Here is a 26,343-nt window from a genome sequence, read left to right as displayed (position 1 = left end):
GAGAAGAAGAAACGACTTTTTTAAAATGAACGACGTGTCAACGAGCAACGATAAGGTGAGTATTTTTGCTCATTCACCGTTGTTCGTAGCTGTCACACGCTACGATATAACTAACGATGCCTTATATGTGTCACTTACGACGTGACGCCGACGACATATCGCACGATATATCGTCTCGTGTGCCGCCCACATTACAGTCAGGGGCCGATATATCATTGGTGCAGCCACCCAAGAGTTTAGGGGACCCATTTCTACCTCCAAAGAAGGCGGGATTGTGCATTATGATGAGCTCTTACACTGCATAGGGCCCATATGTTTTTCTTGCACAGTCGCCCTTCTTTGTCTGTGTCCACCAGCCCCTTAAATTATAGTATTAATTTCTTCTGGAACAAAAATTGTAAGATAAAAACTTTAAGACCATAATGCAAAACTGGTAACTACTGTAGTTGCAAAGTTTCCAAACTGTCACCTCAAAATGATGTAAAAAAGAGGCTTAAAGTTAAGCATGCATATAACTAATATGGCGAACGTGAGTCATCACACAAAGCCAGAAATAGCTGTTGGAATAGGTAAATCTCTTAGGTAAGGAAGACAGGTGCATCCTCAGGGTTTGGTACAGAAGACACTGTGTCTGATTCAGTAAAGCTTGGATGCCAGAATACGGTCTTAAAAGCTTTGAAACATCAATCTCATAAATTTTGCAACTTTTCCCTTTTTCATACTAGGAATCTAGGATGAATCAGCTCTGCCAAAATGAGCATCACATTTATTAAATGAGGTGGCATTAGCTATGCCAGACATGCAACTCATCTTTGACTCTAGTAGCATTTCTGGCGAGGAGAACGGAGCGTACGCCACTTATAAGATGTGCCAAATTGATTGTGTCCATGCCACTTAATGGCTTCGGCACCTTGAACCCAGTAAGACTGGTATAGTGCGAGGGTGTGCTACGCCAGTCTTGATGAATCGGGCCTACTCTGGGCAGAATGGCACAATTTTGTCTGTACAAATAGGCAACTCTCCTGGCACAGATAAAGGGCAATACAATGCATGTACTACCAGACTGTAGTGTTAAAAGGCAATGAGTGTATGCAGTTTTCCAATACAAAATATCAGTGAAATGCCCATGCTGATTGGGAGAGATATCTGTGATGACAAGAACCCAGGTGTAATAAGACACCAAAGCACTAGGTGTCACCAGGCACATTAGTGGAGTGGATCTGCCGCCTTTGTACACTAGATGTCGCTAGACACACCTAGTGAGGGGCAGTGAAATAAGCCAGGGGTCAAAAGCCAGTAGATAACGTAAATTACAAAAGGAACGAGTAGAGCCGGAGTCAGGGGATGAGCCGGGGTTGGTAAACAGAGAGGTCACGTAAGTATAAGGGAGCGAGCAGAGCTGGAGTCAGGAAACTAGCCGAGGTCAGGGAGTCAGGGAATGAAGTCAGGAGGTAACAGCGGAACTAGGTAGTGGGTCAAGGTCAGGTCAGAGACTTACGGGAACCAGAGATGTGCACTGCAAATCAGGAACTATCACTGGCGGCGCTCCGGGTGAAACCGCTCCCAGATAAAGCGGAGCAATCACCCCGAACGAGTCTCTAAAGAACAGAACCCTCCCACAGCACACAGGATTCGACCAGGAACCGGGGAAAAATGCAAGGCCCAGCATAGGCTCTGCAGGAGAGAAGTGCACCGTTGAGCAGAATCATGACACTATCCCGCTATGTCAATGATCCAAGAAAGACGATGGTACATTGAAAATATTGTAACCTGAGGAACCACTGCACCCTGATCACTGCTTCCAATAATAACCCAAAGAATATATTAATTTTCATACAAAAGAAACATTACAATTCATATAGATTTGGTTTTGCTTTGTTGATCCAGTTTCTGGAATGTCATCATAATTCTACTGAAATGTGTGAGTCTTCTGCAGTGAGGTCCTCCATCCTGACGTCCAAGTATCTCAATATTTCTTTTGCCGATTTTTTTGTGTCGCAACTAATGCCACAGCAGCAACCGCTGCCATTCCAATAAGCCCTCCAGTGGCGTACATTTTTGCATTGTCTACCTATTGGGTACAAAAAACAAATATTGTAGTTTTCCACCAGCCAAGATACTGCAAATACAAGTCAAACTACCTCCAAATAATGGAACTTTACATAGTCTGCTGTTCTGCTGATAATATGATATAACCCAACAAACTAGCATTTTGAATACAAACGCTCATTTGCCCATTATTAGTTCGTCTGTATGGGATTTCTGCATTTATGAATGATTTCTTCACCAGTTCTAAGTTTACTTTAAGGTCTATTCTGGATTAAAGGAGTTATTCAGGCTTTGTACAAACTGTAACTTTGCTAGTAAATGGCATCTAAGATTATTTTTAGGATGATCTTGTTATTACAATGCAAGAATAGTATAGCTGGAGAATATTGCCCCTGTAACTATATTATTCTCCCACTGTAATAATAAGCAAGGAATAATCATGACATTGTTTGATGTAAATTATTCTATCATCCTAAATTCATTGCACAACTATGGGACAGACATACTAATCCTGTCTAATACACAGACATTGTAAACCAAGGGTAACGTATAAGGTTCAGGGAGCAGACAGAGACGTGGTCAGGAAGAGGTCCGAGGTCGGAAGCCGGGAGGTAACGTATAAGGTTCAGGGAGCAGACAGAGAAGTGGTCAGGAAGAGGTCCGAGGTCGGAAGCCGGGAGGTAACGTATAAGGTTCAGGGAGCAGACAGAGATGTGGTCAGGAAGAGGTCCAAGGTCGAAAGCCGGGAGGTAACGTATAAGGTTCAGGGAGCAGACAGAGAAGTGGTCAGGAAGAAGACCGAGGTCGGAAGCCGGGAGGTAACGTATAAGGTTCAGGGAGCAGACAGAGAAGTGGTCAGGAAGAGGTCCGAGGTAAGAAGCCAAGAGGTAACATATAAAGTTCAAGGAGCAGACAGAGACGTGGTCAGGAAGAGGTCCGAGGTCAGAAGCCAAGATCAGAACACTTACACCAAACAAGAGCCAAGAGCACACAGAGCAAAGAGGAAGTACAACTGGCGAAGTACAGACCGAGCAAGCCCAGTAAAGAAACAGAATCACCAGGAATGAGGCGCATCTGTGAAAGCTCCTCCCAGAACCAGCGTGGACCCTTGTGCTGAAAGACAACCTGTTAGCAAGTGCACAAGACACATAGCAGAGCATTTTCAAATGCAAAATGCTCCACACAGCGGAACCGTGACACCAAGTGTGTTTTTTAAACCACTTGCATTTGTAGCTAAGCTATTCCCCACCTATGCAAGCAGTGATTTAAAAGGGATTCTGTCATGTTGATGATGGACTCTGATTTGCAAGCAAGATGTTATATAGCAGGAGGAATTGATCAGACTTAAATACACTGGAGATCAAAATTAGAGAACAATGTATGATTACTTGGGGTTTTTTTCAGGAAAAAAAATGTAATCTACAGTGATGAACATTTGATTTTTTTTTTTGTAAGAGGTGCACCATGCCACTAGAACAGTGTTTTACAAAAGATCCAAAGTTTATCACCATAAAACCTTTATTTTGCACAAAACGTGATGATCATAATTAGAGAACAACAATAACTGTAGCACAGAGAAAGATAAGTGAATTTACTGAAGGTAACAACAGTCACCAATCAGTAGGACGTGTACAGGCCTTTGCTTTGAATAACTTCAGCACATCTGCAGCCACAAGACATCACTAGTCTCTCACACTGCTCTGGTGTGATTTTGGTCCACTTTTCTTCCAGTCTCTTCCACAGTTCTTTGACTGTTGTGGGTTTCTGGGCCATAATTTTTTCACCAAGGATTTTCCAGAGGTTTTCTATTGGGTTTAGATCAGGACTGTGGGTGGACATTTCATTGTTTCAGTGTTTTCTGTTGCTAGAAACTACTTTACCCGTTTTGCTGCGTGACAGGGGGCATTGTCCTGCATGAAAATTGCTGGCTGATTGAGTGATGAATGCAAGTAAGGAACCACGTGTTGTTGAAGAAGGCTCTGATTTACATTTGCATTCACTCTGCCATGTAGCTGTATGAGGGGTCCAACTCCTGTTGCAGAAACAATCCCCAAACCATGACACTTCCTCCACCATGTTTCACTGACTTCTTAACACACTTTGAGTTCAGTCTTTCACCAGTTTTTTGACAAACATAATGTTTCCCATCAGACCCAAATTAATTAAACTTGCTTTCATCACTAAAATGAGCTGTGGACCACTTCTCCTCTGTCCACACAACATGCTCCTCACCAAAGGTGAGTCTAGCCTTTTGGTTCTTTCTGCTAATGAGAGGTTTTCAGTCCAAATGCTCTTAAACGTTGTGACACTGTATGACGAGACAGACCCTTACCTAACCCTTACCTTGTTCAGTACTGAACTGATGAGCAATTCCAGATGCAGTGTTAAAACAATTACTTATGGAGAGTCTCTGCATTATCCTGTCCTCTCTTGCATTTGTCTTTCAAAGACAACCAGCGTTCTTGGGTGATTTGAAAGAGTTTTTGATGTTGTAAAGATGTAATATTCTCAAAATCATAGACTTGGAATGACCATCGTCTCTTGCTGTGGATGATTAGATCCCCCTATTGGCCTTTATCTGGACAACCTGCTGCCGGAGGGTTTCAGTCACTTTGGAACAGCACATCATTTTTGCAAAGTCAGTGCAAACTGGAAAGTTAGGCTGCCAGTTACATAGGGTTTGTCAGATGATTAAGGAAATTATCACCAGGTGCCAGATGAACACCAATAACTTGCAGGTATCTGAAAGTGTTCTTTAATTTTGATCAGTGTTCTTTTTCATTTATCTCATTTACATTTTTATTATGTGCTTTGGAATAAATTCAACTTATAAAATCAGCTTAAAATACTGCTAGTTTCCTCATGTTAGGATATAATCACATAGGAAGACACAATGACCTTAACATTTAGGAAATTGTGTGTTGCTCTCTAATTTTGATCTCCGGTGTATATTCTTATGGGAAACATTTCAGTAAAACTTGCAGAGTCCAGTGGGTGGGCCTACTAGTGACTGACAGGCTTCCCTGTATGCATGTGCATTCAGACATAACTGTCAATCACTAGTAGGTCCGCCCACTGGACTAATGCATAGAAACACCAGGGATTTCAATGCAGAAAATAAAAGATGTGCTGAATCTTTTCCAATAAACCTGTATATCATTCTGCTCAGCTTCTCTTCTCTGATTGGGCTGTATGTATCACGGGACAGGTTCCATTTACACTTTTAATAAATAGGTCTAAAAGTAAATGTCACATTTTGCTCGAAATTTGAAATATGTTCTGCCAAAATCAATGCACACATACGCTAATAAATTTGTCCCTATATTTTATGAACCTTGCAAGAAATCAAAACATCCCATAAATTACCTGGTCACAGTAGCCAGTGCCATATCGTAGCTCTGTCACAAAATGTTCACAGTTGGCGCTGGTGACGCTATAGCTCTTTCTCTTCCCCACTTCTCTTCGTGCCGCACTTACAATTTTTCCTGATAGGTAGGGGTCTCTTTTTCTGTCGTACTTGTTGTTGACTCTATAGACGCAGCCATCAGCAACGGACTCTATTGAGTCCTCTCTCACCACAGCGGTCTCTCCAAAGGCCGAGGATAAACTGGAATAACCATCTTGATCTGAAAAGTAGAAAGTAGTTAAGTCTCAAAAAGTTCTGCCCTAGAGATAAGCAAACCCAAGGTTCGGTATTCATACCAAAACAAATTTTACATAAAAACCCCCCAAGAGTTCAGGTTCGGCGTTTGGGAGTTTTACGTATGCAAACTGCTCGCGTGAGCATCGCTGTCCTCGGGGACACTCAGTGCTCAGCCCAGAGTGAGCCACTTGTGGTGCTTGAATGGCACATACTGGGGATATCAATAATATGAGCGGATGTATTGTGTACCAAACAAATAAATAATGGAAAAACCTGGCCCTCTGTCGCTGGAAGTGATCTGTTTATGGCTGGCAGCATGTGGGCGGAGACCTGACCTGCCCAATTAGTGACTTCCATTGGGATTCAGGTCAAGGTCTGGTCCTAAACCGAACTTTATCTAAAGTCCGACTGAACCCACCGAACCGGGTCCGCTCATCTCTATTCTTCACACTGTAGCGCCTGGTTCCGGTCCCAGCATGGTATCCCCGCACGTTCCCGCCGGCGGTGCCCTCCCTCTCACCTGCCCGGCAGCTCTATTCACTCCTTTCCTGCCCCAAGGTCTGCCATAGCAATCCTCCTGATTCTAGGCCACGCGTAGTGCTTCTGGGAGTGCCCGTAGGGTGCACGCGGTCACGCCCCCTTTCTTAAAGGGCCAGCAACCCATTACCCGAAATCTATCCCTGAGGTCACCTGTTACCTTAGAGGTATTTAAGTCTGCCTTCCCTAACAGGAGGCACCTGGGCAACGTTGCCTTTTAGTGCATTGATAGTCCTCAGGACTCTGCATGTAACTGTGTCTAGTCCTGCTATTGTGTCCTTGTACCAGTCTTGTGTGCATAACCTCTGTCTTGTCCTAGAGCCTGCTCTCTACCACCACCTCTGTGCTGCCATGTCCAAAGCCACTACCTCCGTTCTGCCACGTCCGAGCCACTACCTCCATGCTGCCACATCCGAGCCACTACCCCGTGCTGCCATATCCGAGCCACTACCTCCATGCTGCAACATCCAAGCCACTACTTCCATGCTTCCACGTCAGAGCCACTACCTCCGTGCTGCCATATCTGAGCCACTACCCCGTGCTGCCACATCCGAGCCACTACCTCCATGCTGCAACATCCAAGCCACTACTTCAATGCTGCCACGACAGAGCCATTACCTCCATGCTGCCATGACTGAGCCAACACCTTCGTGCTGCCACGTCAGAGCCATCACCTCCATGCTGCCAAGTCCGAGTTTCCATCACAGGGCTGTCACATCCGAGCACACCAGCACTGGACACTGAGAGATTATACCAGTCTGTGGAGACTATCACCGCTAGTTCCTGGCTGTCGTACATTTAGGCCCTCTGTTGCTGCACCAGACAGCCCCTGTATAGGGGTTCGCTACTGGTTGCCCCTTCTCGGGAGGTCCAGTGTACAACCCAGTGAATCCACTCCCGGACACTTGCCGCCCCTCGGAGACCATAACATACATGTTGAATCCCGGATGCTCCGGCGCCTCCTCTATGGTGCTTCTCATTGACCTTTGCGTTTTTGACTGCAACGAATCACTGGACTTAGTGATATATGGATACACAATCCATGGCTCATCCTTTGCGGACTGTGACTGTCAGCACAAGGACTGATGGCGCTAATAAGGGAATTGTGGCTGGCCCTTTTAGGAGCACTTATTCTGACTACATAACTAAGCTGAAAGTGTAGGGAACTTGAGACACAGTTTCTTTGATGTCTCTTTAATTTTCATGACATTGTTCTTACCTGTCAAATGCACCACCATTCCCCCTCCAATGTATATTCCCCAATGTTGATAAAGTGGGCGCATAAATTCTATCAAGTCTCCTGGCTTTGGTGAAGGACCCTTTTAAAAAAAAAATAAATGACCATGTACAATATATTAAGATTTTTAAGCATCTCTATTGTTGCAAAATAATTTCTCAATTCCTCCTTTGGTAACTAGGTGTCAGAGCCGAGATCTGACAAAAAGAAGAAACTACGGTAAGGTACTGACTTGCTTCTTGTTGCGTCTAAAGGGTGACTCTTCCCATTTGTGTGGGAATACAGAGTGTGTGAATTGTGCCTAAAGAAAGAGCTTGTATGTGTCATGATTCATGCATGGCTCTGCCGTCCCTGAGTCGGTGCATGTATCCTGCTTCCGGGGTTTAGGTCTCTGGGGAGGGGCCTGTTTGTGCTGGCCTCCTTCCATGGTCATGCTACCATATCTTGGTGCTGCTGCCTCTAGGACGTGACCAGTGATATTTCCGGCTCTGCTGCGTGCACTGTTCCTGTGAGAAGTTCTCTGTTTCTTGTCCTGCTACCCAGTACTATTTATACTGACCTTCGTCCCTCCTGCCTGACCTGACCTCCGTTTCCCCTTTCTGTCCTTACCTCCATCTCTCCTGCCCATCCTGACCTCCGTCCCTCCCGTCTGACCTGTCCTCCACACCTCTCTCTCCTCCGGAATCTAGTCCTGTTCCGTGTCCTCCACTCCCTCCCCTGTGCTTACTTGTCTCCCGATATCTGACCTCGGCTCTGTTCTTTGACTTTGGCTTGTTTTCCCCTCGGTACAGACTTGACATCCCAGCATTGACCCTGACTGATCACTATCCCTGCTCTTGTCTTAGCGACCTCTAGTGGGCTTCTGTCTAACTGCACTTAGGAGTTCTTTTCCTACCAGCGCCCCCTAGTGGTACCTTGACAGTATGTTTTGTTCTTGCTTAAGAAAATCATTGCTTCTGTTGGACAATCAAGTTTTATGTTTATCCTCAAAAATCTTCCGACACTGAACCCACATTGTACCTACCATTTGTTGGTAACTGTGGCGCCCTAGGACCTGGTCGCCACAACAGCATTGCCCTCCCAAAGGGTTAATGCTGAGCCTGGAGGTAATTGGGAGATCCATTGGCCAGCAGGTTTAACACCCAACACAGTTCTCCCTCCGGCCAGCAGGGGGAGCTCTGAACCTGGAATTCCAGGGAGCCTTCCTCTACCTGACCAGAGGGAGGAAGTGGAGTCAGTCTGAAGGGAGTAGTGGAAGTGAACAGACGCAGAGTGAGCTGTCCTGTGAATCTGGGGCCTGGAGCTGGAGCAGCTTGGCCCAGAGAAGCAGGAATAGCTGAGAGGCAGCAGAGAGACTCAGACATCGGAGTCTGTGGTTGCCAGGGTATAAAATCCGTCCCTGGTAGCCGAGTCCGAAGGGCAGGAGAGCTGCAAGCCCCTGGCCCAGAAACATCCAAGGTACAGCTGTAGCATCAGGGCCCGGTGTGGACTCCAGCGGAGAAGCACCAGAGAGAGGGTCTGCGCAGCCACCTACAGAAAGAAGGGACGTGCTATTGGTCCCAGCAGCGAAGAGGGCCATTGCTGGATTCAGAGAAGCAGGGTCCTATCATCACAAAGCAAAGTACAGGAGTAGGCCTCATACTCAGCTGGCCAGAAAGATCATCCCAAGTACTTCCAGGCCGACCGGATCCCCATCACCACCTGTAACGGTCTCCCAGGACTGGACTGTTCCCAGAGTAAAAGAGGAGAAGGTAAAGAGACTGTTGTTTGTGCCTGGTTCTTTCCTCGCCTGTCGGCCCTGCACCGTGTTAGCCACACAACACCATAGACTTTCACGGGCACCAACGGTATCCCGGGGCATCGCTCCACCTGTGGGGAGCAGTACCATCATAGCTGCCATAACATCACCCCGGAGTTCTCCCATAGCAGCGGCGGCTTAATAGCCGCATACCACAGGTGGCGTCACGAACATTAACTTTAACTCATCAGCCACATATTCAACTGACACCCACCAGGGCCACGGAGCCGGGCCCAGCCACCACTGACTACCACCGGACTAGTCCGGCCCGGCACCGGGTGTCCCATAGCCCTGGGGTGGGCGAGTCAATTTTGGCGTCACGAACAGGATTTCGTGCCCGGTCACACCGGGTACTGTGCGCCTGAAGAATTGCGCTTTAAAGACTGTATTACTGCGTGTTTCACTGTTTGAAAACTGCCGCCGCCATTAGCCTCACTGAGCGCAGGAAGAAGGGGGGCGTGCCTGACAAAGAGCGCGAAGGGAGCGCGCCATCAGAGCAGAGCGCTGTTAACCCCGCGCGACCCAGAAGGAAATTTGAAAAGTGAACGGAGCCTGGTAAGGTTCACTAAGGGGGAGGAAGATGTCCGACGCAGAGGGAGGGCAGGTGGCTGCCATAGCCCGAGACGCCGCAGCACCAGCCGAAGCGATCCCTGTCGCCGTCGCCCCATCCCCCGCTGTAGCGCCGGTAATGCCGATCACCATGCCGTACATACCGGGCGCAGAATGGCTGCCGCAGTACTCCGGGGAGTCCCATACCTTGAGCGACTTCAGAGAAAGCCTGCACAGCTTGTTCCGGGTGTATCCGCTGACTGAGAGCCAGAAGGTGGGCATATTAATGGGACAGCTAGCCGGCGCAGCCCAGCGTGAAGTGAAGTCCTGGCCTGATACAGATAAAGGGACAGTAACCCAGATACTGGCCAAGCTAAAGAGTACTTTTGACACCCGCACCGCAGCAGAGATAAAGATGAGATTCTTTGGGTGCAAGCAGCGGGCCACAGACAGCATAAGGGACTATGCCCTAAACCTGCAAGAGGCCCTGAAAGCGGTTAAACAAGTGGACCCAGAGAGTGTACGTGAGGAACACAAACTCCTAACTGAGCAGTTCATAGAGGGGCTCCTGTCAGATGCCCACAGGACCCAGCTGCGTATCATGGTCCTGCAGAACCCTGCTCTGGACTTTGCAAAGTTTAAGGACCAGGCCATCCGGGTACTGAGAGAATCTACACCGAATGACCCAGTACCCCTCCGGCCTCTTGCTATCACGTACCCCGGGGTGGTGCCTGCAACACGAGCCACTGCAGGGGCTGAGGCGCAGTCCCTGGATAAGGATCCCACTGCAGAGCTCAGACAGCAGGTCCAGGAGCTGACCAAGACTGTAGCTGCCCTTGCCAAGACCGTGCAGTCTCTACAAGTGACCCCATCGCCTGCAAGAATCGAGTTGGCCTCCAGCCCAGATGACGTCCCATGGATGCGACAGAGGAGGGTTCCGCCGACCCGAGGCAGAGACACAGACCGGTATGATTCAACGGGACAACCGATCTGCCGCCGCTGCAGCCAGGCGGGCCACATTGCACGATACTGTCCTTTAAATGGGCCGAGCCTGGGGCCAGGAGCCGACCCCCAGGTGTAAGGAAGCCCGGCTCAACACCCAGCCGCAGCAAGTATGTGGGAGGACGACCGGTCCTTCCTATTGTGCTGGATGGGATCCCTTTGAATGCCCTCCTGGATACGGGGTCCCAGGTAACAACCATCCCCTACAAACTGTACAAAAGATATTGGGCTGATTCAGACATTGACCATGGCCCAGATGATGATTTAACAATTGTGGCCAGTAATGGTCAGCCCTTACCTCAAATGGGGTACAAAGAAGTAACCATTAAAGTGGGGCGGGTAGAATTGCCATGTCAGGGGATGATAATTGTAGATATTGATCGCAAAGAATCTGACCCATTGGTAACCATTGGTACAAATGTGATAGAAAATTGTGTTGCCGAAGTGATAATTTTGTTGCAACAGGCGTCTGAAACTGCCAGCTCCGGGCAGCAGCGTGCCCTACAGAGGGAGATCAGAGCCCTGATGAGGAGGCAGCAGGTAGAGCTGGCCGGAGGAGAAATTGGCAGTGTGAGGGTAAGTGACCCCCTCCCCATTGCAATACCCCCAAGAAGTGAAATGTTGATATGGTGTCGGGCAGCAATAGGCCTCAAGGGTCAGGATTACCATGCCTTGGTAGAACCGGTGTATTCAGACAGCAGGCCTGGAGTCCTGATAGCCAGAGGGGTAGCAGACGTCCGCAAGGGGAGAGTGCCCATCCATGTCCTGAATTGTGGGGAGGAGGAAGCCAAATTGCCCCGGTACGCCACTGTAGCAAAACTGTACACTGTCAGCAACAACACCATCAAAGCAGTGGAACCCTTGATCCCGTCCGACCAGGCGGAAGACAATGGCTCCAAGGGGCAGCTGGAAGACTGGTGCCAAAACTTACATGTGGGCACCGACTCCACCCCCTCACACCAAAAGCATGGGGTTTACCGGGTGGTACAGGAGTACGAGCGGGTCTTCAGCAAACACCCCCTAGATTTTGGGCAGGTGAAAGGGGTTAAACATCAAATCCCCACGGGTGATCATCCTCCCGTTAAAGAGAGATACCGCCCTGTACCCCCCGCACAGTATCAGCGTGCCAAAGAAATGTTACGGGAAATGAAGGAGGCCGGGGTTATCAGAGATAGTTGTAGCCCCTGGGCAGCTCCACTAGTGCTCGTAAAGAAAAAAGATGGTACAATGAGAATGTGTGTAGATTACAGGCAAATTAACCGCATTACACATAAAGATGCTTATCCACTACCCAGAATAGAGGAGTCACTAACAGCCTTAAAGTCAGCTAACTATTTCTCCACCTTGGATCTCACCAGTGGGTATTGGCAGGTTCCCGTGGCAGAGGCGGACAAGGAGAAGACTGCATTCACGACGCCAATGGGCCTCTGCGAGTTCAACTGTATGCCATTCGGGCTCTGCAACGCCCCAGGGACATTCCAACGGTTGATGGAGTGCTGCTTGGGCCACCACAACTTCGAAACCGTGCTGTTGTACCTGGATGACGTCATAGTCTACTCCAAGACTTATGAAGACCACCTGAAGCACTTAGCAGAAGTGTTTGAGTCTTTGTCAAAATATGGCCTGAAGATCAAGCCGTCCAAATGTCACCTCTTGAAGCCAAAGGTACAGTACCTGGGTCATGTGGTCAGCGCAGAAGGTGTGGCACCTGATCCGGAGAAAGTCACCGTAATCAAGGACTGGCCAAGACCCACCACGGTAAAGGAGGTGCGGCAGTTCCTTGGGCTGGTGGGCTACTACCGAAGGTTCATTGATGGTTTCACCAAGATAGCAGCGCCCCTTCAAGATCTCCTGGTGGGCCAGCCAAAGCAGGCTAAGAAGCAGAGCCCTCCCTTTGAATGGAGCAGCCAACTAGAAACATCCTTTGTCCAGCTGAAAGGGGCTCTCACGGGAGAAGAAATTCTGGCCTACCCTGACTACAGCCAGCCGTTTGTACTGTATACAGACGCCAGCAACGTGGGCCTGGGAGCCGTGTTGTCCCAGGTGCAGGGAGGCAGAGAGAAGGTGATAGCGTACGCCAGTAGGAAGCTTCGGCCCACAGAAAGGAATCCAGAAAACTACAGTTCCTTCAAGCTGGAGTTCCTCGCTATTGTTTGGGCAGTGACTGAACGCTTCAAGCACTATCTGGCGTCGGCCAAGTTCACCATCTTCACGGACAACAATCCGTTGACACACCTGGCAACAGCCAAGTTAGGTGCGTTGGAACAGCGGTGGATGGCCCGGCTGTCTAACTTTGACTTTACCATCAAGTATCGGGCTGGCAAGAAGAATAACAATGCTGATGCGCTGTCCAGAATGCCTCACTTACCCGAATCTGGAGAAGACCTGGATGAACTCGAAGAGATAGAGTTACCGGCTTTCCATCATCAGGGTGTTTCCCAGTGTGAGCATGCTGTGGGAGTGAAGCGCTCGAGCCAACACGAGGTCTCGGTTAACCCATTACTCCACCATAATTGGGAAGAGACACAGAACGGTGACCCGGCTGTGCGATTGGTCAAAGAAAAGCTAGCACAAGCTGAGACTCATCTTGGCCCAGATGCTCCAGAAGAAGCCCAGCAGTTGTGGAAAGAGAGGGGACGACTGTTCACCTACCAAGGCAAGCTCTGCAAGAGATATGTCAACTATCGAACAAATGAACTTGTCTGGCAGATAGTGGTTCCGCAGAGGGATGCTTCAATGGTCCTAGCAGCGTATCATGATAACGCCGGGCACTTCGGGTGGAAGAAGTTGGAGGCCTTACTCCGTGATCGGTTCTACTGGGTGCACATGAGAAAGATGATCGAGAAATGGTGCCGAGACTGTGGCCCGTGTAACTTGAGGCGGAAGGATGATGCCAGCCAAAGGTCTCCCCTACAGCCAATTGTCACGAAGCAGCCCCTGGAGTTGGTGGCCCTGGACCACGTGAAGTTAACACCAAGCCGGTCAGGCTATGTGTACGCCCTCACCATTGTGGACCATTACTCTCGTTTCCTGGTAGTAGTGCCTGTGAAGGACCAGACAGCCAGGACGGCAGCTAGAGCGTTCCAGGCATCCTTTTGTCGACCGCACGGCTATCCGGAAAGGGTACTGACGGATCAGGGTCCTGCATTCGAGGCTGAAGTGTTCCAAGAGTTCTGTAACATGTACGGTTGTAAGAAAATTCGAACCACACCGTACCACCCCCAGACCAATGGACTGTGCGAGAAAATGAACCATGTGGTTATTGATATGCTGAAGACCCTACCGCTGGAAGAGAGGAACCAATGGCCAGAAAAGTTGCCAGATCTGGTAGACTTGTACAACCACATCCCAGTGAATTCGACCAACTGCAGCCCCGCTTACCTGATGCGAGCCAGACCAGGCAAGTTGCCTGTAGACTTTGAGATGGGGACTGTGTCGCCTGAGGCGGTTCAAGAAATAGAGGATTGGGATGCAGAACGGCAGCAGCGGTACCGTAAGGTCCAGGAGTGCGTGGAAAGGAGCCTGTCTCAAGCAAGAACGAGACAAGAACAGCAGTACAATCAAACGGCCCCAGCAACTCCCTTAGCACCTGGAGAACAAGTCCTCAAGAAGAAGCGGAGGACGCATAAATTGGATGATCAGTGGGAAAACGAGCCCTACACCATTATCCCCTCCAACTTTGACAACAGTAAGGTGTGCCTCATAAGCAAGGATGAAGGCAAGACTTGTCAAGCAGTATCCAGAGACCGCCTGAAGACGTGCCCTGAGCGGTGCAAAGTTCAAAAGGAAGTGGAGGAAGTTCGAGAAGAGGGGGAAGAGATGATACAAACAATCCTCGGCAAATTCCCCAAGACTTGGACCCGCATAAATGGTGCCGTAGTGGTACCGGTCCTGACGTTCCCACAGTTGGTCGAGCCAGAAACAGAACAGGTTCCGGATCCACCCAAAGAACCGTCCGCCCCGACACGAGGTGACACGCCAGCAGTGGAACAGGAGGATCAACCCCCTGTCAGTGGTGAACCTGTCATACCCTTGGCGACTCTTAGACCACATGGGCGATCATCATGCATACCTATTGGGGTTAGGCCTACCGGTAGTGCTGAGATAGGAGACACACTAAGTAGTCAGGGACAAACACCAGAGCTACGCAGGTCCCAACGCAGCACTCGGGGACAACCCCCTCTAAGGTATAGGGAATCAAATGTATAAAGGAGAAAGAAAGAGTATTTATTGGAATGTAAATAGTTATGCGAAATGTCTGTAATGTTGTGTACAAAATGTTTTTCTTTTTCTTTGATTGTGAAAATGGACAATTGGGCCACTGGACTATGGGTGGCCAACACCTAAATTGTTCATAGTTAGCACCAGTGTGCTCGACACCCCTGAAGAAAAACCCGTCCGGCGTGCATAGAGTGGGGTCATCAATGCTCTGACGCACGCCCAGAGCCTACGTTGGGGGTTTTATCGCGGCGGGTCCCCCATGGAGCAGTGTAATGGACACCCGGCAGGGAGCCACACTGGACTCTTATAGTACTGTTTGAATTTGTAACGTTAAAGAGAATGTGCCTCCCATATTGGGATGAAATGTATGACATGTTATGTGTTGTTTCCACAGTCCGGGAGTACTGAATTTAACTAAGGGGGAGTGTGGCGCCCTAGGACCTGGTCGCCACAACAGCATTGCCCTCCCAAAGGGTTAATGCTGAGCCTGGAGGTAATTGGGAGATCCATTGGCCAGCAGGTTTAACACCCAACACAGTTCTCCCTCCGGCCAGCAGGGGGAGCTCTGAACCTGGAATTCCAGGGAGCCTTCCTCTACCTGACCAGAGGGAGGAAGTGGAGTCAGTCTGAAGGGAGTAGTGGAAGTGAACAGACGCAGAGTGAGCTGTCCTGTGAATCTGGGGCCTGGAGCTGGAGCAGCTTGGCCCAGAGAAGCAGGAATAGCTGAGAGGCAGCAGAGAGACTCAGACATCGGAGTCTGTGGTTGCCAGGGTATAAAATCCGTCCCTGGTAGCCGAGTCCGAAGGGCAGGAGAGCTGCAAGCCCCTGGCCCAGAAACATCCAAGGTACAGCTGTAGCATCAGGGCCCGGTGTGGACTCCAGCGGAGAAGCACCAGAGAGAGGGTCTGCGCAGCCACCTACAGAAAGAAGGGACGTGCTATTGGTCCCAGCAGCGAAGAGGGCCATTGCTGGATTCAGAGAAGCAGGGTCCTATCATCACAAAGCAAAGTACAGGAGTAGGCCTCATACTCAGCTGGCCAGAAAGATCATCCCAAGTACTTCCAGGCCGACCGGATCCCCATCACCACCTGTAACGGTCTCCCAGGACTGGACTGTTCCCAGAGTAAAAGAGGAGAAGGTAAAGAGACTGTTGTTTGTGCCTGGTTCTTTCCTCGCCTGTCGGCCCTGCACCGTGTTAGCCACACAACACCATAGACTTTCACGGGCACCAACGGTATCCCGGGGCATCGCTCCACCTGTGGGGAGCAGTACCATCATAGCTGCCATAACATCACCCCGGAGTTCTCCCATAGCAGCGGCGGCTTAATAGCCGCATACCACAGGTGGCGTCACGAACATTAACTTTAACTCATCAGCCACATATTCAACTGACACCCACCAGGGCCACGGAGCCGGGCCCAGCCACCACTGACTACCACCGGACTAGTCCGGCCCGGCACCGGGTGTCCCATAGCCCTGGGGTGGGCGAGTCATAACCATTTCTCAGTAGGTATATTATAGTCTATGGCAGGCTCTGACAAGCCCACAGGGCAACTGGTGAACATCATGATGGGCCCTGTACAGAAATATCGCCCCTCCCCATATATATATTAATTAGTTGGCACAATACTCCTGATACAAGAGCAGCATCTCAATAATTTAATAACTACCAAGATAATTATTATATAGGAGCACATGTATATTGGTGAATGACTGTAATGCCATATTTGCATGTAGTTTTCTGGATGGGGTTTAGGTCCGAGCTCTGTGTGGCCGGTTAGGTTCTTCCACAACAAACTCCCCCATCCATGTCTTTATGGACCTTGTTTTGTGGACTGGGGTACAGTCATGGTGAAACAGAAAAAAGTCTTCTCCAATGTGTCCCAATAAAGTAGGAAACTAAAATTGTCCAAACTGTTTTGTATGCTGAATCATTATAATTTTCGCTCATTTGACCTAAACCTTATTTGTAGAGATGAGCAAATACATTTAAGTGGAATGGAATTTTTCAGAAATCAGCTTTGAAAAAAAAACCAAAAACTGCATTTTTGCAAATTTGCTTTTGCGCAAATTCAGTAAATTGGCAGACATTTTTCAAAACTAAAAAAAAGTCCATCAAAATGGTTAAAAAAATCCTTATGCTCACCCCTTCGGCCCCTCCGCTTCACCCGTCCAGTCTTTAGATTGATTCCATTTGTATTGAAATACCAAGATCTCTCACACGTTGCCAGGACTTTTGAGTTTGATGAGGGTCCAGGAGGGTTCTGTGCAAGTGCGCAAAAAGTCATGATGACATGGTGTGCTCCACGACCTTGCACGCGCATGCGCAGAACCTTTATGTGGTCCCATCAAAGCTGGAAATCCCAGCCCATTGAGAGAAGTCCAAGAATTTTAGTGCGAGCTGAAGGTATCTGAAGATATGGCGAGAACTGGACGGGAGACGATGAGAAGAGGTGAGGAGTAAGGATTTTTGTAATTTTTTACATCTTCTGTTTATTATGCTCCTTCCGGTGTAACAGGGCAGACTAACCCCCCAACCCAGAATATACCCGGGGTTAAAGTGGCCTAGGCCAAACTATACCCCAGGGTAGAAACTGTCCTAGGCCAGACTATACCCGTCTGGGCCAGAATATACCCTGGGTATTTTCTGGCCTAGCCCAAACTATACCCCGGGCTATAAATTGGCCTAGGCCAGATTATACCCCTTTGTATGCCCCAGCTGCTGTCCGTATACCCCAGCTGCTGTCCGTATACCCCAGCCAGAGCACGGGGCCCCAGGCAGCACACGTTGGCCCCAGGCAGCGCACGGGGGCCCCAGGCAGCGCACAGGGTCCCAAGGCAGCGCACAGGGTCCCAGGCAGCGCACAGGGGGGCAGAGAAAGTGCACCGCAGAGGGCCCCAGGCAGGCCCCAGGCCTAGGCCACTTTAACCCCAGGTATATTCTGGGGTTAGTCTGGCCTGCTACACTAGGTCTGCAGAGATCTCAGAGGGTAATAAAGGATATCAAATTAGCAAAAATCCATATTGAATTTTTGGGGGAAAAATATGCAAAATCCAAATACTTCTTTTCCCCACTGTATACGGTAGTAAAGCATCACTTACCTCTAATGGCATGGCTTCTGTCTTCTATGTATTCCCGTCACTTGAAAATTTGCCTAGAAAATATTTGAATTATTATAATTGAATAAATCTTTACCTATCCATTACCACAAGTTTTTTTTATAGGCAAAAAAAAAACCAAAAACATTTCCAATGTTCTACTTGTTAAACAGCTATAAATGGACACATGAAATATAGATGTAGTTTGACCTGTGACTCAGATAAAAAAAAGGAAATGTACCTATTTGGGGTTTTTTTGCTGACACTCCTTAGTATGTTTGTATGTTTTTCTCTTTTCTCCTGCTGGCCAGCAAACTTCCGTCTCTTTCCTCCATTATTTCTATAGCCAAACTGATCCAGTGCATCCCACATAAGGCTGCTTTACACGTTACGATTAAGCATACGATATCGTATGCGATCGTAACCGCCCCCATCGTATGTGTGGCATGTTCAATTTGTTGAACGTGTCGCACAAACGATTCTTTTCCGTCACACGTACTTACCCGTCCATACGACCTCAATGTGGGCGGCGAACATCCACTTCCTGGAGTGGGAGGGACGTTCGGTGTCACAGCGACGTCACGCGGCAGCCGGCCAATAGAAGCGGAGGGGCGGAGATGAGCGGGATGTAAACATCCCGCCCACCTCCTTCCTTCCGCATTGCCGTCGGGAGCCGCGGGACGCAGGTAAGATCTGTTCAATCTTCCCGGGGTGTCACACACTGCGATGTGTGCTGCCTCGGGAACATTGAACAACCCGACGTGCAATTTTAAGGAAGTGAACGACGTGAATGCGATGAACGGTTTTACGTTCAATCGCAATCGCACATAGCTGTCACACGCTACAACACCACTAACGATGCCGGATGTGCGTCACTTACGACGTGACTCCGCCGACACATCGTTAGATTTGTTGTAGCGTGTAAAGCACCCTTAACACCAGCATCACCATTTTACATGCATGTGGTTAGCCTAGTTGCAGGGCGTGAAGGGTTAATATAATCTGCACCTGATTAATGCCTGTAGAGGCAAAGCTGCAGACAGAAAGGATAGATTTTGTTTCTTTTGTATGACTTGGTTGTTTTCTTGATCTGTATAGAGATTGTAAATTCCTTTTGTGCTTCAGAAGGAGATAGCACGGATTTCATATTTATGTTTAAAATGTTGTTTTATCATTGGAATCAAGTGTACGAGGGGCTGCTGATAAGTCTTTGGCTTTATGATCTCTTTTTGTTTCTATGGTAACGAATGTTACATTATATGAAAGCCTTATGTGTCTAATATATGTTTTCAAAATGTTGTGTTTGTTGCTTATGGCAACAGTGTTATATGCACACAGGAAAACAAAATGTCAGAGTCTAATGTGATATTCACAGCAACTGAGAGCAGAGGAGGGATAAAATTCTTGTTTCTTCAAGTAAAGTCCGTGAAGGATATTCATGGTGACATGTCGCAGACACTGGGGGATCAATGCCCTTCATATTCCACAGTTAAGAACAGGGTTGCCAAATTTAGAACAGGCCACTTCAGCCCCAATGATGAGGAACGTCCTGGACGACCGAGAGCGGTTGCTGTTCTGGAGATCATCGATGCTGTGCACAACCTCATACTGGAGAATCCACGAATTTCAGCTAAAGCAATAGCAGACATCATGGGGATTTCCCGTGAACGTGTTTGTGTCATTATCCATGAACATTTGGACATATTTGGACATGAGGAAGCTTCTGCAAAGTGGGTCCCCAAATGTCTGACAACAGATCAGAGAAGCAGCGAGTGATAACTTCCCGGTCCATTTGTCAGCGTTTCCGGACTGATAAGAACTTCCTGGATTAACGGGTCACTATGGATGTGAGACCTGGATTTATTGGTATGACCCTGAAAACAAGGAGCAGTCAAAATAGTGGAGGCACAGTGGTTCTCCTTGTCCAAAGAAGTTCAGGGTATAAAAATCAGCCAATAAGGTGATGGCGTCTGTGTTCTAGGATAAGGAGGGTGTGCTGCTAGTGGACTTCCTTCAAAAGTGTTCCACCATCAATGCAAGGTATTACATTGAACTTTTGGACCAATTGAAGGCAGCTCTGAAGGCCAAAAGGCGCAGCAAGCTGTCCAAAGGAATCTTGTTCCTGCAGGACAACGCCTCAGCTTACACTGCACAAGTGACCACGGCAAAACTGGCTGAGCTGGGCTTCCAGCTGGTTGACCACCCACCTTATTCACCAGATCTAGATCCCTCCGACTATCATGTGTTTCCAAACCTGAAGAAACACATTAAGGGTACCAAATTTCACACCATTTCTGATGCCATGGCTGCTACGGATGCCTGGTTTGAGGCACAACCAAAATCCTTCTTTTTGCTAGGCTTACAGAACTTGGAATACCCATGTAAGACGTGTGGTGAGTATGTGGAATAAATGTAAAGTTTAATCATCCTATCTCATTTCTTTCTGGGTAAAGCCAAAGACTTATCAGCAGCCCCTCATATACGCCTTTAAGATGATATGTAATGGCATATGGCGTATTTAAGGGTAGGTGTGAGAAGATGTGTGGGACTTTTTTATGAGCTGAATACTGGGAAATGCTTGAGCCAAAGGTAGCTGCAAGGTAACCCCAAAATATTCAAAGTTTTGTTTTTGTAAATATGAGCTTTGATCAAAACTGACTTTCTATTATGGCAAGCATGGTCACACCCCAGCATAACCTTACCAAGCTTGAGCAACAACAATTGTTTCTCTAACATCATTGCAATTGTATTTCCTCTTGGCATTGTGTTAATAAATACCTGAATGCTCCGACCAGCAAATTGCCAAAACATATGCTTTTATAGTGGTGGTCACACTTGCTGATGAACACTTAATCAAAAGCATTTGATCTGCTACCTCCCTTATAATTCCAAATTGAAACAAGTGGAGTACTTAATTTTTTTAAACACTTTCTGCATTTCAGTCTAATTTTTGTTAAATAATGATATAATGTAATGTGTCATATGTTGTTGTCTAACTTTAAGATCTTCTAAGGACCAGATGTTTTAGGTCTTGATACATAGTTCAAAAAGGTTCTACTTAGATTTTCTTCTGAAATAAAATTCTCCTTAGTGAAACTCCTTGGGTGTGTATATGTTTGTATGTACATACGTGTATATACAGTACAGACCAAAAGTTTGGACACACCTCATTCAAAGAGTTTTCTTTATTTTCAGGACTCTGAAAATTGTAGATTCACGTTGAAGGCATCAAAACTATGAATTAACACATGTGCAATGAAATACTTAAAAAAGTGTGAAACAGCTGAAAATATGTCTTATATTCTAGGTTCTTCACAGTAGCCACATTTGCTTTGATTACTGCTTTGCACACTCTTGGCATTCTCTTGATGAGCTTCAAGAGGTAGTCACCGGAAATGGTTTTCCAACAGTCTTGAAGGAGTTCCCAGAGATGCTTAGCACTTGTTGGCCCTTTTGCCTTCACTCTGCGGTCCAGCTCATCCCAAACCATCTCGATTGGGTTCAGGTCTGGTGACTGTGGAGGCCAGGTCCTCTGGAGTAGCACCCCATCACTTTCCTTCTTAGTCAAAAAGCCCTTACACAGCCTGGAGGTGTGTTTGGGGTCATTGTCCTGTTGAAAAATAAATGATAGTCCAACTAAACGCAAACCGGATGGAATAGCACGCCGCTGCAAGATGCTGTGGTAGCCATGCTGGTTCAGTAGGCCTTCAATTTTGAATAAATCCCCAACAGTGTCACCAGCAAAGCCCCCCCACACCATCACACCTCCTACTCCATGCTTCACAGTGGGAACCCGACATGTAGAGTCCATCCGTTCACCTTTTCTGCAAAGACACGGTGGTTGGATCCAAAGATCTCAAATTTGGACTCATCAGACCAAAGCACAGATTTCCACTGGTCTAATGTCCATTCCTTGTGTTCTTTAGCCCAAACAAGTCTCTTCTGCTTGTTGCCTGTGCTTAGCAGTGGTTTCCTAGCAGCTATTTTACCATGAAGGCTGCTGCACAAAGTCTCCTCCTAATAGTTGTTCTAGAGATGAGATGGTGTGTCCAACCTTTTGGTCTGTACTATGCATACATACAGGTCCATGTTTCCCACTAAGCACTGGAGTTCCGGTGCCTGTAGAGGTGCAAAAAGAGGTAGGAGCAGTTTGTTTTTTTACTTCCCTCTCCGGTAGACAATGTAATAAATCTGCTGTCTTTTCAGAGGAGAGGGAGGCGCATACTTCTATTAAGTAGTATTCAAATCTTTAAGACCTATGCAAGATGCTAATGGCCCTCAGCTCAGGCTCTGCTGCCAGCGTGATCCAAGTGACATGCGACTGCGATCCAATTTTGCGATCAGATCACAGGTGTGGACAAGAGTGAGAGAGCACTTTATCCCTCTTCTCCACAGCCTGTCTGTGCTACATCGCACTGCACTCGGATGATATCCGAGAGCAGTCCGATGTTTCACAGGCACACATAGACTTGTATGGGTGCATGTGAGCCAAGACTCGCTGCCAAACACAGCATACTGTGATTCTTTTCTTATGCTGATATGGCATGAGAAATCAACCGCAGATAGACACTGCCCCATCATTTTACACTGGAGCGAGTGCAATCTGAGGCTTTTTTTGGATCGCACTCGTCTGTGCAAAAACGCAAGTGGAGTCGAGGCCTTAGGCGTGAGGTAGTCTCAGAATGATGAGTGGGGCAGCATGGAGGCCTCAGTATGGAAAGGGGAAGTGTAAGGGCACAGTATGTAGAGGGACAGCTTGGAGGGTTCAGTGTGGATAGGAGCAGCTTTGAGGGCTAAATATGGAGAGGGGCAGCTTTGAGGGTTCAGTATGGAGAGGGGCAGCATTGAGGGTTCAGTATGGAGAGGGGCAGCTTTGAGGGCACAGTATGGAGAGGGACAGTTTGGAGGGCTCAGTGTGGAGAGGGGCAGTGTAAGGGCAAAGTATGGAGAGGGGCAGTTTGGAGGGCTCAGTGTGGAGAGGGGCAGTGTAAGGGCAAAGTATGGAGAGGGGCAGTTTGGAGGGCTCAGTGTGGAGAGGGGCAGTGTAAGGGCACAGTATGGAGAGGGGCAGTTTGGAGGGCTCAGTATGGAGAGGGGCTACTTGGAGGGCTCAGTATGGAGAGACGCAGCTTGGAGGGCTCAGTATGGGGAGGGGCAGCTTGGAGGTACAGTATGGAGAGGGGCAGCTTGGAGGGCTCAGTATGGAAAGGAGCAGCTTGGAGGGCTCAGTGTGGAGAGGGGCAACTTGGAGGGCTTAGTATGTAGTCAAGACAAAATGAGTGGGATATTGTGAAGGGGGACAGCATGATGTGGGGAAAGTGGGGAGATCATAGCTCATAATGAAGGAAGCTGGGGTGGGTATAATTTATAAGGGAGGACAGTGTGGCATTTTTGTTTAATAGGTAGCAGCGTGACTGTCATAGGACACAAGTCTGGATGGTGTGGTGGGAATATTTTATAGGAGAGGATAGCATGGAGGCCATGTACAGTAAGAGGGACAGTGTGGAGTAACATTTTTTTTAAGGGGGCACAGTGAGAGTAAAACGAAATTTCAGGGCACAGCACGGGGCTTATTTAAGACACAGGATTTGGTGGTTGTTATTATTATTCAGGAACATTATAATAACATTGTTATTTTTCAGGGCACCATGTTGAGATGTTCTGCAAAAGACCAGAGAAGAGGGAAGTCTGCAGAGACGAGCTGTGGATGTGACGTCATTATGGAGTTGGATACATGAGAAACCGGTGATCGGTGAGTGAATTATTACACTACACTAACATTTACACAGGTTTAGAGGAAAAAAATTGCCAGAGTGCTTCTTTAACCTCTTCACGACACATGACATACTGGATACGATAGGATCGTGTCAGGTTAATCCATGCCTGCTGCCGTGGGCAGCTTCCAGCAATCACTGCACATGTCAGCTGATTTGAACAGCTGACATGTGTGGCTATCAGGCACGAATGGATTCGCTACCCACTCATGCCTGTTAACCCCTTACAGCACAAAGTGAAAATGTAACAGTGCGATGTAACAGCGGGCAGCGGTAAGATTATGTGGATCCGATGGTTGCCATGGTAGCATAGGGTCATGTGATGACTCTTGTAGCTATTATGAATCAGTTCTTCTTACAGCCGGCAGACCGCTGTGTGTGAGAGGAGAGCTGCTTTTGTGCAAGAAAGAATGAGCAATCAGACTGCTGATCGTTATAGTCCCCTATAAAAAAAGTAAAAAAAAGTTTTAAAAATTTGTAAAAAACAAAAAACCTTAAAGTTCAAATCACCCCCCAGTCGCCTCAATGAAATTTAAATGGTTTCAAAAATAAAAAAATATACACATATTTGGTATCGCCGCGTTCAGAAGTGCCCGCTCTATCAAAATATAAAATCATTTAATCTGATCGATAAACGGTGTAGCAGCAAATAAATCCAAAACGCCAAAACTATATTTTTTTGTCACTGCCAATTTTACGCAAAATGTGATAACAGACGATCAAAATGGCTGCATAAAAATGGTACCATTAAAAACGTCAGTTCAAGAGGCAAAAAATAAGCCACCACTGAGCGGTAGATCCCGAAAAGTGAGAACCCTACGGGTCACGGAAAATGTCGCAAAAAGTGCACTTTTTTTTGGACAAACTTCTGAATTTTTTTTAACCCCTTAGATAAAAGTAAACCTATACATGTTTGGTATCAACGAACTCGTAACGACGTGAAGCATCACAAATACACATCAGTTTTACCATATAGTGAACACTGTGAATAAACTATCCCAAAATCAATCATGCAATTGCACTTTTTTTGGAATTGTTTTGCCAAGGTAAGGTTTGATTTAAAAGTAGAACTCGTGCTGCAAAAAATAAGCCCTTATATGGCAAGATTGACAGAAAAATAAAAACGTTACGGCTCTCGGAAGAAGGGGAGCGAAAAAAACAAACAAACCGGAAAATGATCGCCCGGGGGTGAAGGGGTTAATATTTGTAGAAAAATCTACTTTGCTTAATATGCAAATGAGGGCACTTTGGTGAATATATATATATATATATATATATATATATATATATATATATATATATATATATATATATATATTATACAGAATAATGACACCCTTTGTTCAGCTTAAAGCAAAGAATAAATAAATGGTGGCTTTAATGCCTCAGGTGTCCATCTTTATCGCCTGTTCTCAGAGCTTTATACCCTTTCTGAGCAGACCATCATCAAACACATGCAGTTTAAAGGGTACAAAATTGTGTACAAATTCTCTTGCTGATCTTGATGAAGGGGCGTTTTGGAGCAGAGACTCCTGATTTATTAAGAGGCACATGCCATCTAATGAACAGAAGGAACACATCTCAACGTGCACAAACTACAATTTTTCTAGGAAAATGCTCTGTGCTGTGGACAGTTAAGAACTTTTGTATGTGTGGACAGAGAGCTTTTTATCAATGCAAACTAGAACTGTGTTCATAGATGATAAAATAAGCCTATATATAAAGGTGTATCCTACCTACAGTGAGGAATGGTGAAGGATCCATAACAATGTGTGGCTTCTTAATTACAAAATGACCCAAAGTACATAACCAGAAGTACACAATAATTGAAAGGAAGGATAAATTCTAATCAAAATCTCATTTAGAATATTTGGAGAGATCTAAAATCGAGTATAGGGATGAGGAGCCCTGCAAACATTCATGAACTTGAGAGTTGCAGTATTTTCTGCACCTATTAACACTACTAGAACTACTGGACTCGTGACACCTATATAGAAATACATAGTGCAAAGTAGTCAAAATGACTACCTCATTTTTTCCTTGTTTGTTTTGTTTTTAGACTGTATGTATGAACAGATCAACTTTTTCTGTTGATTGTCTATGGACATGTTATTAAACTATTTTAATGATATACGAATGGTACATATTCACTTATTTCTGACATTATTAGTGTAGTATAAAGGAGCCATCAAGGTGCTGATAATACCAAAAGCTGTAAATATTAAATATCAGGTGGAAATAAGGAGGAGAAGAATGGAGGAAGCGATATATGAGAGTTGCAAAAAAACAAAATCTAAAACAATTCTTGAGAACATTACATTGTGATCTTAAATAACAATACACTACTTACGCTGCAGCTGTCTCCTCCAGGCACTTGCTGGTAGCGCTGTCAGTGGAGAATCTTGTATATGTGTTCAGTGGCTTTTACTTTTGG

The 26,343-nt window shown here is 46.9% G+C and overlaps 1 protein-coding gene across 1 annotated transcript; it reads right to left on the bottom strand.

Moving 5' to 3' along the window:
- Positions 1–26,343, bottom strand: LOC142254813 (phospholipase A and acyltransferase 3-like). The gene is made up of 5 exons (XM_075326131.1): positions 26,260–26,343; positions 18,139–18,191; positions 7,449–7,548; positions 5,416–5,675; positions 1–2,071 (listed from the first exon to the last, which is right to left on the bottom strand). Exons 2-5 carry the CDS (start codon positions 18,148–18,150, stop codon positions 1,967–1,969), a joined length of 477 nt encoding a protein of 158 aa, XP_075182246.1. The 5' UTR covers positions 18,151–18,191; positions 26,260–26,343; the 3' UTR covers positions 1–1,966.

This window comes from Anomaloglossus baeobatrachus, chromosome 10 (genome assembly GCF_048569485.1).
Source record: "Anomaloglossus baeobatrachus isolate aAnoBae1 chromosome 10, aAnoBae1.hap1, whole genome shotgun sequence".
Taxonomy (NCBI): domain Eukaryota; kingdom Metazoa; phylum Chordata; class Amphibia; order Anura; family Aromobatidae; genus Anomaloglossus; species Anomaloglossus baeobatrachus.
Note: the sequence above shows the minus strand (reverse complement) of the source record. Positions and strands in the feature narration are given on the sequence as shown.